Source organism: Oreochromis niloticus, linkage group LG7 (assembly GCF_001858045.2).
Source record: "Oreochromis niloticus isolate F11D_XX linkage group LG7, O_niloticus_UMD_NMBU, whole genome shotgun sequence".
NCBI classification, from domain to species: Eukaryota; Metazoa; Chordata; class Actinopteri; order Cichliformes; family Cichlidae; genus Oreochromis; species Oreochromis niloticus.
Genome location: NC_031972.2, coordinates 30,980,322 through 30,993,951, shown reverse-complemented (window position 1 = coordinate 30,993,951; position 13,630 = coordinate 30,980,322). Strand labels below are relative to the sequence as shown.

At 39.6% G+C, this 13,630-nt stretch overlaps 1 protein-coding gene across 1 annotated transcript in view; it reads left to right on the top strand.

Moving 5' to 3' along the window:
• The window catches only part of cacna1bb (calcium channel, voltage-dependent, N type, alpha 1B subunit, b), a 205,377-nt gene that overhangs the window by 74,288 nt on the left and 117,459 nt on the right, over positions 1–13,630 (top strand). Inside the window, exons 6-8 of the mRNA XM_025908900.1 lie at positions 2,317–2,408; positions 3,346–3,498; positions 11,816–12,003. Of these exons, the coding sequence (XP_025764685.1) occupies positions 2,317–2,408; positions 3,346–3,498; positions 11,816–12,003 (433 nt within the window). The remainder of the gene's footprint in view (positions 1–2,316; positions 2,409–3,345; positions 3,499–11,815; positions 12,004–13,630) is intronic.

Here is a 13,630-nt window from a genome sequence, read left to right as displayed (position 1 = left end):
CTCATATTAAACAAGGACAAAGTTTCAAATAATGAGGTCAACACATGTAAAAGTTATTCCTCTAAGCCAAAAACTCTTTAAACCAGGGGTCTCAAACTTAAACGAGCTGTGGACCACTGTCATCTCATTGGAGGGCCGTTTTAGTGTTCAGGTAGTACGAAAAAAACAAACAAGGAAACACCCACAAATATTTCCAAAAAGTAGAGTTGTGTTTGTTTTTTAAAATTTCAGATATTGTATAACAAGACAAAACTGCAAACTATCTGAAGCCTTTCTGTGAACTAGCAAATAAACAAATTGGGACTCTCTTTCTGGCCAGACATGCTATAATTTTATTCCTTTTTAACAAAATAAAAATGCAGACATAAGTGTACACATTAGTTTTTGACTGCTAGTGAAAACTGTTTTCTTTACAAAGAAGTCTCTCACTGAAAAAACACAGCCAATCCCTCAACGTGTTTGTGCCTTCTGCTCATATTGCTCGTAATTTTTTGCTCTTTAAAGAACTTATTTTAACATTGCACGCATCAACAAACAAATCCTCCCTAACAAAAAAAGTAACTTCATGGGCCACTTCTTCACGTCAAGTAGGGGTGACGTGGGCCGCAAGAGCCCCCCGGGCTACGAGTTTGAGACCCCTGCTTTAAACCCTCAGTTTTAGAGTGTTTTGTCTACTTTTGGCTCAGTATGGCCTCAATAACAGCAGAGCTTCATAATATTATAATCTCAGGCGCACAAGAGAAGCCCCACCCACCTGTTGTTCAAAGCTTTTGGTTGCAAAGGGTAACCAATCAGGTGAAAGTTGGCCTGAATCGGCTGAGTCTGCACCAACACCCAGTATAAGGCAAACTCGAATTATTTTGAACTATGAATCATGCAAAGCTACACAGATAGAGTCCGATAATGAGAAATAGTTGTAATTTATCATAAAATGGCCCTTTTAAATGAAATAATATATCCTATACTACAGCACTAGGACGGTCACCTTTATCCCGGCAGACTGATTTCGACCCATAACGATGATATCATAAAGCATAGATTTGCCTTATTTGTTACCATGCCAACTGGTAACCAGGGAGTGATAAATGACCTTTCTTCTTGTCTGCTACTCTCTCTCTCTCTCACTTTCTATGTGTGTGTGTGTGTGTGTGTGTGTGTGTGTGTGCATGTGTGTGAGTATGTTGCACACTTACATGAAGAAGATTTCCTTTCAGTCAGTCGTGAGTATATTCTGCCTTCAACATAAAAGCTATTGCACTCTTGAGGTTTTTCAGGGTGCTCTGGGGCTCCCAACAGTACTTAACTGAGAGACTTAAAAAACACACCCATTTGGGATGTTAAAAATATTAATTATACTCAAATGTGGTTAAAAATAACTCTTTCTTATGAACAAAGCAAACGTGTGGGTTTCATTTCAAAGTTAAATGGGGCACATTGTAGTGTATCTGTCACAGAGGAAGATTTTTTGTATGGTTAGTGCTGAAAAAAAAAAAGTCCCACATTGAACAACTGAATGGAAACATGTCAGAGATAGAGATAATTGCCTTTCACTCAGTATTTACTTTCATTTTTACTTGAAGTTTGCACTACTAGACTGATACCAACCTGCCAATCTCCCCAAAATATTATATTGAACACATATACACAAAGAGAAAAAAAGATGGCAACATATTCATAGGTGGATGGTAGCATACAACTGTCTGCTTCATCTTGGTGCCTGTCCTGCACTCAGTGAAAATAAAGTCTAGCAAGGTCTTTTTATAGGGTGGTTGTATTTCACAATGTAGAGCGGGTCATATACTAATTGAAATGTTGCTGGTTCAATCCTTGGCTGCTCTAATCTGTGTGCCATTGAATTCTTGGGCAAGATACTGAAGGCCAAGTTGCTCTTTGGTACTGTGGTACAAAAGCGTGCATGTGTGTGAGTGCGGCACGTTGTATAAAATGCTATTATTATGAGAACCAGTCCAAAGTGGGAAATGTAAAGGAATATCTTTGTTCACATTCACATATATGTTTTTACAGTAATTCTTATTTTCATCTTCCTCTCTCTCGCACTCACTCGTGCTCTCTCTTTAGCCTACAGCATGTGTTTCTTATGTGTCTGTTTCACTGGAGCACTTAGGTCTTTCGTTCTGTGTACAGCTTGTAATGAGGGCTGGCAGCTGTGGCTCACTAGCAAGGATGCACACACACACACATGAAAAAATTCACTAAGCTTTTCTAGAGTATATTCCTTGTAGATAAAAGTATACATTTATGTATTTCTGACTTTTAATGGGCTTATTTCTTGTCTTTGTTTGCATCTGCATACAGAATCTTGGCCACGGTGGGTTCAGACTTTGACCTGAGAACGCTACGAGCGGTGAGAGTGCTGAGACCCCTGAAGCTGGTGTCAGGAATCCCCAGTAAGTTTATATAGGTAGCATTTTATGAAGGAGTATTAGAGCAGTAAAGCTGATCTTTCAAGATTTAAGTTGTAATTGTATTTTGTGAAAAAAGTCAAAATGTGATGCCAACCGTGGCAGTTTGTCTTGATACAACAACTGTAATCTCAACATTTCAACTTTTTTCCCAAAATAGATATTTCACTTTAACCTAGAAATTTCGATTTATTCTGAAAATGATCAATAATATATATTTTTTCTTAATGTGGGCCTAATACTCTGTTGTAACCATTACATTTAGGAGTAGAGAATGATAGATGAAGTTAACGATAAATAAAACTTGAAAAAACATAATGGTTAGCCCAAGATGAATAGTTAAAATTGGTCACTTATCATAATAAACACATGTTAAATTAAGTAGTAGCTAAATGTAGTGAACGAATGGGTAACATAAAGCAAGATAACAGTTAATTAAAAGCAGTGTGATAAACGTAATGCAACCAGTAAATGCAAATGCTAAAGCAGCCGAGATCCAGTTCTTCTTGGAAAGTTGGCTTAGTTCCTGACCATTTTCTTCTTATGAATACTTAATTTTCCAAGCAAAAGCAGTTGTATGATATACAGCATGTTGTTTTTATTTAAATTTATATTTAATTTATTTCTATGTTTTATCATAAATACTTATTTTACCTACTGCAAGTAGGTTATTTTGTCATTATTTGTCAGTTTTAACTGTGACTGTAACTTTGTTACACAAGTCTATGCGCCTCCCTAATTTGGAATAAAATTGAATTTATTATGTATCTGTTTTCATAGCAGACACAAGCACACATATCTGTATGTGCTTTAGTTTTTTAATATTCATGAAGTTTTCACTTTGCCTTTTAAGTTTTAAAATTCCAAAAAATAGGCAAATCCCTGCCTGTAATCATTCTCCTCCTCTCCTCTTGTCTCTCAGGCCTCCAGGTGGTGTTGAAGTCTATAATGAAAGCCATGGTTCCACTTCTTCAGATTGGTTTGCTGCTCTTCTTCGCCATTGTTATGTTTGCCATCATTGGGGTGGAGTTTTACATGGGCAAATTCCACACCACCTGCTTCAAGAACGGCACTGGTGAGAGCGACAGCTTGTCTGTGGCGTATTTGTAGGACAACACTGACTGATCAGCTTAGCTGCTGGAGCATTTTTTTTTCTCTCGTCTGTGTTCATGTATTTGTTAAATACGAGAACATATAATGCATTATTAAAGTAGGCATGCATAAATGATTATGTTGTATACGTACTCCTGCCACATGAATAGCTGCACGTTCACAGTGCTTGGAGGTGGTATGATAAACATCAATGTAGCAAACAAACCCACAGCACAATTTTTGTCAGCTATTTTTCAAATCCTGATATTGATAGATGGCATTTTCACTGTCTTCAAGTTGTGATTGATAGCTTTTGTAGTAACCCAATAGAGATATTTTGAGTTTCCATTCGATCGAGAGGCCCAATGCTAGATGGGGTTAATGAGGCTGTTACTGATTTCACCTTTCTCCTGCATCAGAAGTTTATTCTAGTGAGAAAAGCTTTTGCATTACATTTTTAAAGGTTTTATCTCAACGGATTTAATAATAATAATGGAATTTACCAATAGAAGCTGCAGCGTGTCAGAATAAGTGCATTTTACCTTTCAGGAGGCCTTTGAATGCCATTGATTTTTGTATGAAACTCAGATCTTGAAAAAACAAGTGTGTGATCAATCACAATGAGCATGAGGTCAGTGCTTTGTTTTTGTTTTGTTTTTTCTTTTTCTGAAAGACCTGCATGGTAAAGCAGTTAATGTGGAGGTATATTTCATCTTTAAACTTCAAATAGCTTCATTACCTTTTAAAAGAAATTATAACTCCGGAAAATAATTTATTTTATCAGTTAATTGTTTCAGAGGAAGTTCCCTAAGGAAAATGAATAGCTTTTATTGTGGTGCACTATCACTCAGCTCCTGTTAATTGGTAGTAAAAGTTTCTTTTAAAAAAAGTAACTGTCCTTAAATTAACTGAACATTTGTAGAATTAAATTAAAGATAGGCGTACAATTCTATAAATATGGAGATTAAAGTTTCCACCAATAAATTACTTCAGTTTTACCACATGTGAGGATTCAGGATTCAGGATTCAGGATTATTACACTCATTCCTAGTTTCATATTTTCATTCTAGTAGAGTGCCTTTCAACATAAGCCTCATTCATGTCATACTGGGCCTTGCTGCAGTGCCTTCTGAGACCAAACTGTCTAAGACCAAAGCGCAAACTCTGGAGCTGCAAAAATGAAGTCGATGCTGAAATGCCAAAAGCTGCAGTTCTTCTAATGGCCACTTGAGGCAGACTCCAAACATGAGTCGTGTTGAAATAAGATAACTCTTTATTGTCATTGCACAGTCATACATAGTACAATAGTACAATGAAATTGGAAAACTGTCCTACGTCGGCACTACATGTAACACAACACGACACGATACGACACATCACAACGCAACACAAACAACACAACACAGTATAATAACTTAGTAATAAAAAAGAAGAATAAGTGTATTTGTATTGCACACTGTTATTATTGCACATTAATTATTATTGCACCTTGTTATAAATATAAATATTATTATTATTACTGTTTTACCGTTGTTAACGGTAAGTCCAGGTAGGTAGCCAGTCAGGTCAGCTATTTGCATTGATCAGGGCTATTGCCCTGTTGTAAAAGCTTTCCTTGAGTCTATTTGTTCGGGACCTCAGCAGCCTGAACCTCCTGCCAGACGGCAGCAGCTTAAACACCCGGTGTCCTGAGTGTGTACAGTCAAGTAGGATGCTGCGTGCCCTCTTGAGACAGCGAGTGCTGTACAGGTCCTTCAGGGAGGGAAGAGGATGTCCAATGATTCTTTGAGCCATATTGATGACCCTCTGGAGTGCCTTTCTCTGTGCTGTGGTGCAGCTGGAGAACCACACACCGATGCACAGCACAGCACACTTTCAATGGAGCAGCGGTAGAAAACGGTCAGCAGCTCCTTCTTCAGGTCCATTTTTCTGAGGATTCTCAGAAAGTGGAGATGCTGTTGGGCCTTCTTTAAAACCGCAGAGGTGTTAGAGCTCCATTGGAGGTCTGTGTCTATGTGCACACCCAGAAACTTGAAACTGGAGACCCTTTCCACACACTCCCCGTTGATGCTGACAGGCTGCAGCTCAGACTTCCTCCTTCTGAAATCAACTACCAGTTCTTTTGTCTTGTTGGTATTGAGGTCCAGGTTGTTATCTACACACCAATCTGACAGCCTCTGAACTTCACCTCTTTTCAACTCAGATCTGGCTGCAATGTAATCCATATGCTATTTGTACCTATGCTGTCTACCTTTAAAGTAGGAACAAAAACAGAAGCTCTATGAATATTTTTCCACTATAAAGGAGCTGTTTTTTGGAGGAGTTTGTACTTTTTTGTTCTGGCTGTTTGCACCCCACAAACAGAAGGTTTTAACGACAGGTGTCTATGCTGTGGTGAAGTGTCTGAAGCAGTCTGTACTTGTGGCTTACTTTTACATATGCTGAGCAGGTATGATGCCTCATGGATGCTCCTTAATGTGAGTATCTATCAATTTAGTAGTATATATATATATATATATGTTCACCTGCTAATTTGTTAAGTACAAGTGATCAGCTGCTACAATGATTATGCAGAGATGGTCAATACGACCTGCTGAGGTTCACACCAAGCTTGAATGACTAGTTCTGAAGTGAACTACATTAAACTTGCTTAAAGGGGGTCCAGCCCAGTACTATCAAGGTGTACCTATTCAAGTATCTAGTAAATATAACACAAACTTAGCACTTACAAGCACTTACAAGGAAAGTGAAAACAACACATGTCTAATTATAGAATCTTTAAACAAACCTTTTTACCTGTATACATGCTTATAATTTCCAATAATATAATTGGTATCAAAAGTCCAAAGTTATTACATTTCCTCTGACCCTGAACTGGATAAGTGGAACAAGATGGATGGATGGAGAGATGATAAAAAAGCTTATTCAAAATGTCACCTTGGTGACAGTAAATAAAATCTTTTTTTTTTCAAAACCTACTTTACATTTGAAAGGGGTAAGCCTCAGTTTCTAATCCTGTAAACCCTGAACCATGAAATAATTGTCAGATAATTCAAATTTTTAATACTAGTGTGTTTATTAAACCCTTTCTTTTGCCTTAAAGACCAAAAAGTTAAATATTAATTTGCATATATGAGATTGAATTTGTATACTTTTAATTAATTTGTATGATTTTTGCTACATCTGACAATTTTGGGCAATTTGGTTAGAGTAGCGCTGCACATGTCCGACTGTATACGTTGTTTTTTTCAGGAAATAAATATCACACGATGATGTAGAGGTCTCAAAAACTCGCGTATTAAATATGATACACAAACAGCCAATGGACACACAATAATTTGCAGTGTTCAGGAGCTTCAGTACAAACAAACTTTTACACATCTTACCACTACACATCTTTACTGTTAGCTATTTTGCTTTTAACGCACCCTGGAAAGGCAGACAAGAGGTGCATGTTGAATATTATGTCCAAAGAAATTTGAAACACAGTGTGTAAAATGTTCGTTTCCATTGTGAAATGCTTAAGTATGAGACACCATAACCTTATGTTATGGCCCTTAAAATGAAACTAAAAGGGAAGGAGAAAAAATGTAACAGGCTCTCCTGTGTATGAGTTAGCAGAGCAGCAAAACAATTTCTGATAAATTTAAGCCAGGCTACTATTATGGGGTTGTTATTATACTACAGTGCTCTAGTAATTATAGAAAACAGTCAGGTTGACTGGCTGAAATTACCCGTTGTGTAATGCAGTGATAAAATATTATGAGAAGGATTATTTGCACATTGCTAGTGTCAGATAGAGGCTATTGTGAAGGTTATTGTTTTGGCTATTTGTAAAATATGTGTGCGTCTATATGCATAAGCACATGTGTGTGTGTGTGTGTGTGTGTGTGTGTGTGTGTGTTTTACCCCTGCTTGTAATGGTGTGAGCAGTTGTGACAGCTTGCTAATGTACAGCACATGTGTTCTTGAGTTATTTTGGTCACACGGACACAGCAGGGTTTGAGCTGTGCAGCATTGGTAACTTTCTGGATGGTTATGTTTTCTTCATTTCTTATGTGTGTGTGTGTATTAATGAGTGAGTCATAATGCTAGTTAAAGTCATAAGGACCTAGTGTATTACATGTGTTAGACCTTGACCTCAACCTCTGCATGACAGGAAAGAGGTTCATCTCTCTAAATCTGTCTTTTGATACTTTGCCTTTGGATCAGAGACCATATTGGAATGTAGTTATCGTGACAATCATCCACTGGTTTTAGACTGTGCACTCTGAAGCCTCAATATTATTGTTTTTACTGGCACCATGTTGGGTTTTTTGGAGCGACCATGAAGTGATATTTGAATGAGAGAGTGGAGTACCAAGTTACCAGCTAACATGCTTTTTTAATGCTCTAAAGTTTGGCATTCTAACATGAGAGCCTACTGGGGGCACAATGTTGCAGTGGTGAGCTCTGTTCCCAGAAGAAGGTCCTGGGTTTGAATCCTTTCTATGTGGAGTTTGCATGTTCTACCTGTGGGTTTTCTCCAAGTACTCAAGCTTCATCCCACAGACTAAAGACACGCATGTTAGGTTCACTCTGTGGTCATAACTGGCCCATAGGTGTGATTGAGAGTGTGAATGGTTGTTTGTGTCTTTGTGTTAGCCCTATGACAGACTGGAGATCTGTTCAGAACGTATCCGCCGAGGACTCTTGTGACCCTGAATTGGATAAGCGGAAGAAAATGAAGGGATAAAATCTATGGGGAGTCTATTCTTCAAGCTCAGGTCCTCTACCAGAGGCCTGGGAGCTTGAGGGTCCTGCGCAGTATCTTAGCTGTTCCTAGGACTGCGCTCTTCTGGACAGAGATCTCCGATGTTGTTGCTGGGATCTGCTGGAGCCACTCGCGTAGTTTGGGAGTCACTGCACCTAGTGCTCCGATTACCACTGGGACCACCGTTACCTTCAATTCCCGACTGGGACGTCTGTATCCAGTAAGGGTCCTAAAGCTAGACCCCCCATTCTAAGCGAGCCTACCCCAGACAATGAGTGAGACAGATAAATATGAAGGCATGCCGGCTCGGACGTCGCCCGGATCAACAAGGTCCACGCCAGGTGTTGAGGAACCAGGGCACCCTGACGAGAAGTGGGCTACTGGAGCAAGAAGGCATCAGTGGGCAAGAGAGAAGAATATATATCTATATCTATATCTATATATATACAGTATATATATATATACATACACATATATATATATATATATACCCTGGTTATATATATGTGTGTGTGTGTGTGTGTGTGTGTGTGTATGTGTATATGTATGCATTTATATATATATATATATATATATTTATAGTTTCTGCCATCTCACTTTTTTTAAGTAACAACATGTTATTTAAGGTTATCATTTCTTACAAATTGAAGAAGTGTAGCCAGCCAAAGAAAATGAAGAACTCAGAGGGGTCCCATATCACCTGTAAACACTGAGTCCAGCTGACACGGCACCTGTCAGTGGGAAGGAAAGGACACATTTCACTGGAGTGACACCAGAGGGATGTTGGCTTTGCAATCTGGCTCTGCAAATCATCGTTAAAACTTGGCTCGACTTGTGATCAAGCCACTACGCCTCATGAAACTCTGGACGCACAAGGCATCTGTTATACTCAGAGTATTTATTCTTTATTCTAGTTTCCATCTGCTGACATGTGTGCCAGCACATCCTTTAACCAAACTCTCTGCAGCCTGTCATGCACGCCAATATTATTATTTGTCACTTTGAGAATCCCAGAAAAGATTCCATCCCTTTGTTAGATGGCTTCCACGGCAGGTTGGAAAAAATTATTTTACAGCATTCATTTCAGATATATAAAATATATAGAGCTCACCAACTCCAAATTTACAATCCGAGATGGCAGCAGCGCATGTAGTAAAACTCTAAAACATATAATCTGTGCTACTGAGTCGCTAAACAAGCCACACATAGAATACTGATGAGATTCTTTCCATGAACATGCTGCGGTGGTGTTTTCAAGCGCAACAAAAGCAGGCATTATGCTGTATTGCTAGTGATGCATGAAAGTTTCTACTTCACAAAGGAGCAAAACAAATCTTGTTTTTCCAAGCTTTTCCAGCTTACCACTGGAAAGCACTGAACTCAGGAGTTACGTTACTCCCAGCTCTGACATCCAAGGGAAACTGAATGCAGAATACGACTAAATCATGCTTATCCAGCAGGATGGTTTACAGTGTTCTGGCAGCTGATGCAATTACAGAGATGGTGCAGATTCAGAGCTTCAAGTGAAAGCACACAAATTGCAGTTTGCCTGATTTGATGATATCTGAATTCTTTCCATATAAAACCTAAACAGTTCAAGTGCATTGAAGTACTTTATTTGATTTTTTTACTGCTCTGTGTAACAACTATCTCTGTTTATATCCACAGTAAAACTGTTGTTATTGAATTGTGTTTCTTTTAGTGATCATGCAATGCACATTTGCTTAATTAATCTTCTGGCACTGCTGACACCATCATCTAAGTTTCTCTGGCTTTGCCCAGGCGCTGGTGGTGATGCAAAGAAAAGATTAGAAAATGAAATAAAAGTCCGTAAAACATCATTCACATATTTCATTACAGCTATTTTCACTCATTTCTCAACATCAATCAGCAGAGGTGGTGTTTAACCTGACTTCTCCCTACCATAAACTCTGTGTGATGGTGCAGCTCATTGTTCAGTGCATTCAGTGCTGCACCCATCATATGTGCTGCCTCCTGTTTGCTCTATCCAAGCAGCCTTATTATATAAACAACATGCTATATTTCTAATAGTGCCAATGTGTCTGAAGCCTTTTCCTGTTGCATGCTACATGTTAGAAAGGACATCAATGGAGAATATCTTGACCTAACTTACAAGAAAGGATGCCCCAAGTTCATCTATGCCATCTTCTTTTCTGTTACGTTAAAGAAGATACAAGAAATCTATTTTACAGATGTAGGCCGAGCTATGGTGTCATCAGTATAGATGAGGAGCTTAAAGATTTGCTGCTAGTTAACTGCCTCAGCTGCAATAATAGCGTCGTTCTTTTAAAGTGAACCAAGCCAGAGAGCCAAGCAAAGCTTGTAATTCCCAAGATGATTGTTGGATTGACCTTCACCTGTCGACCCGAGCTTTGTGCAGTGATTGAAAGAATGAGGCTGCAGCTTGACTCCGAGTTACAGGTTACTAGGTCAGTGGTCCTCATTTGAGAAAACCAGTGAATGTGGGTGGAGCAGATTGTCAAGGGGGCCAGAGGCCTGTACCAGAACTGGACTCAAGTGCGGAGGCAGAATAGTTGAACTAAAGAAGTTTTATTTACAACAACACAACAACACAGGGAAAAAAAGGAGAGAAAAACCTTAGCGTGGCGTTATACGCAATATAATGCTTTGTGGGTGGGCACTAGTGTGGTGGCGAAACAAAAACCTAGAAACTTGACTTGATGCACAATTCACTACAAGGCAGAGAATCTTAGGTACATTACATAGCAGTGACTGGTGGCGTAGTGCTCACGGAGGGAGAGAGAGAGAAAAGGTGTTAGTAGGTGCATGGGTTGGGCCAGAGGTTATAGTGAATACTGAAATAGACTGGCTTACTTGGGTAGGAGGAGGCTGAGGCAGAGGTAGAGGTCCGAGTGGGTGGCAGAGGAATGTTTAGGAGGTCTGACCTGAGTTTTCCAGGCCCCTGCGTGGGGTGGTGAGGGCAGGCATGTAGTGCGGTTGGTGATACTGTAGTGTGACTGAGAATACTGAGAGGGTTTGTGTCCAGAATCCAAAAGGTGAACCTTAGTGGTGGTGGTGTTGTGGCATAGCAGGCTGGCAGAGAAGAGAAGACAACAAGGTAAACATACAAGGAACTTGGCACTTGGCGCTAGCGCTAGAGCCTGTTACCATCTTAGGTGGGTTGGTGAACTGGCCATAAATACCCTCCCTTGATTGCCCAGAATTAACTCCAGGTGCGCTGCCCGGGTGAGTGGATGGTAGGCCCGCAGCAAGGTAGGTACAGGAGGCAGGGATCCACACAGGCCACACCCAGCTGCTCACACAGACTATGACACAGATGTGACTAATGTGAGTAATTTGTAAGTGTTGTAGCCATGAACGATGACTGATTAGGAGTAGATGGTTGGACTTTTTGGAAGAATGTGAAACATTTTGGAAACACTGGGATAACTCTGCTTGATTACGCACACAAGTGCAGGAACAAGTCTGTGCTGTATTTGTCTGGTAGATTTAAACAGGCTGGCAGAATCATTTTCCTTTCTCTCTGTATCTCTCTTTTGGCCAGATGAGAGAACAGCTGACTGGCCTTGTGGTAATGAGCCCCCAGCGAGGACCTGTCCCAGTGGGAGCGAGTGTAAAGTGTACTGGACCGGACCCAACTTTGGTATTACCAACTTCGACAACATCCTGTTCGCAGTGCTTACCGTCTTCCAATGCATCACCATGGAGGGCTGGGTGGACATCCTTTACAGCGTGAGTCTATCCACACTAAAACTTTGAACATCCACTTATTTGTTATATTATCCACAGAGATGTTATTTTTCCTCATTCTTCATCAACTTTTCCAGTTTTATTATCTCCATATTTTTATCTCTCTTTTTTTGATAATGATATCAGGATATGCATTTTGCTGATGTGAAGAGCATGAACCCTTGTTCTACTTCTATGCACTGATTACAATAGTTTTATACTGTAGATACTTGTGGCTTGACTTAATTTCTTGTTCTATTTTTGCATTGAGATAAACAATGAAAGTGCATGAATCTCATGACCTTTCCTCTAGCATTTCCCTCAGTGCAACCTTTACAGTGTTGGCCTACCACTGGAGGTTAAGGTTAGACGAGCAGAATCATGGTGTTTTTAGCTTTAAATTTTCTGGAAAAAAAAAAAAAAAATTGTGCTTGGGTCTGACCTGTTTCCCCCACACTTACATGGAGCACACGTTGACACCTGGAACCACCAGGTTGTTTTTTTTGTTTAAGGTATTTCACATTGATTTATTCATAAAACTTGCAAACTTTGGACTACTTCATCTTTGACCATGCCTCTTTGTAGGCATACTGTAAACCAATTGCTCAAATGCTGAACAAGTAAACAGGGATCCGCTTCAGTGTGTCAGTGTCAGTCTAGGTTTCTGTTTGTATGGTAGTGTCGCTGTTCAGTGTTAGTGTCCCTGTGCATCCGCATCCACAGAATACGAGTAAGTCTTTTTCTTTTAAACCGAAACAGGAAAAAAGTCTTACGCTTCAACACTTGATAAAAAAGACCAGCCCCCAAACAAATCAGAAGTTAAATGACCATAAACGAAATGAGAGGAGAGCTTAAAGAAGAATGTTTTCCACTCACTGGTGTTTATCTCTGATTGGTTATGGTAAAGCAATTAGCAGTAACGTAAGTAAGTAAGTACGTACGTAATGGAAAAATGCATGAAAATTATCAGTCATGTTGAAGAGATTGTTCAACCCAAAGACCGACAGAGAGCCAGAGTGCACTTGAGTGGAGTCAGAAAGTCACTTAAATTAAAAGATGCAAAGTGCTGCACATTGATGGCAGGAAAAAAATGTCTCAAAATGAGAAAAGAGTAAGCGAGAGAAAACGTGAGGTATCCGACAACAACCTGACAAAGACTGAGACAGACTAAAAACAAACACAGGATGGTGGGAAGGACAGTAAGGAGTCTGTAAACTAAATCGGGCAGTAATGAGAGCAGAAAACTGGAAGGGAAGAGCCAGACAGAGGGAAACACAAGCAGGCACATTAAAAAGAAAAACACTTAGCAAAACAAGAACTGGATATACAAATAAAAAACAGGAATTTATCACTTCAGTGAGGAAACTTGCAAGTAGGGGCATAAATCCATTTTCTTATGTGAAGTTGAATCATCATGCCAGCAGGCTAACCAGGTTATTTGAGATGCTCTTTCTTCTTTTAACGTTTTCAGTCCTGCTAAGGGATCACGAGGCACTCTTAGGTCAGACAAGATATATAATCTCACCAGTGAGTTCTGGGTCTATACTGCGGGGTGTACTCCCTTTGGGCATGCCCACAAAGGGAGACATCCCGATCATATACCCGAACCACCTCAGCTGGCTTTTCAGTG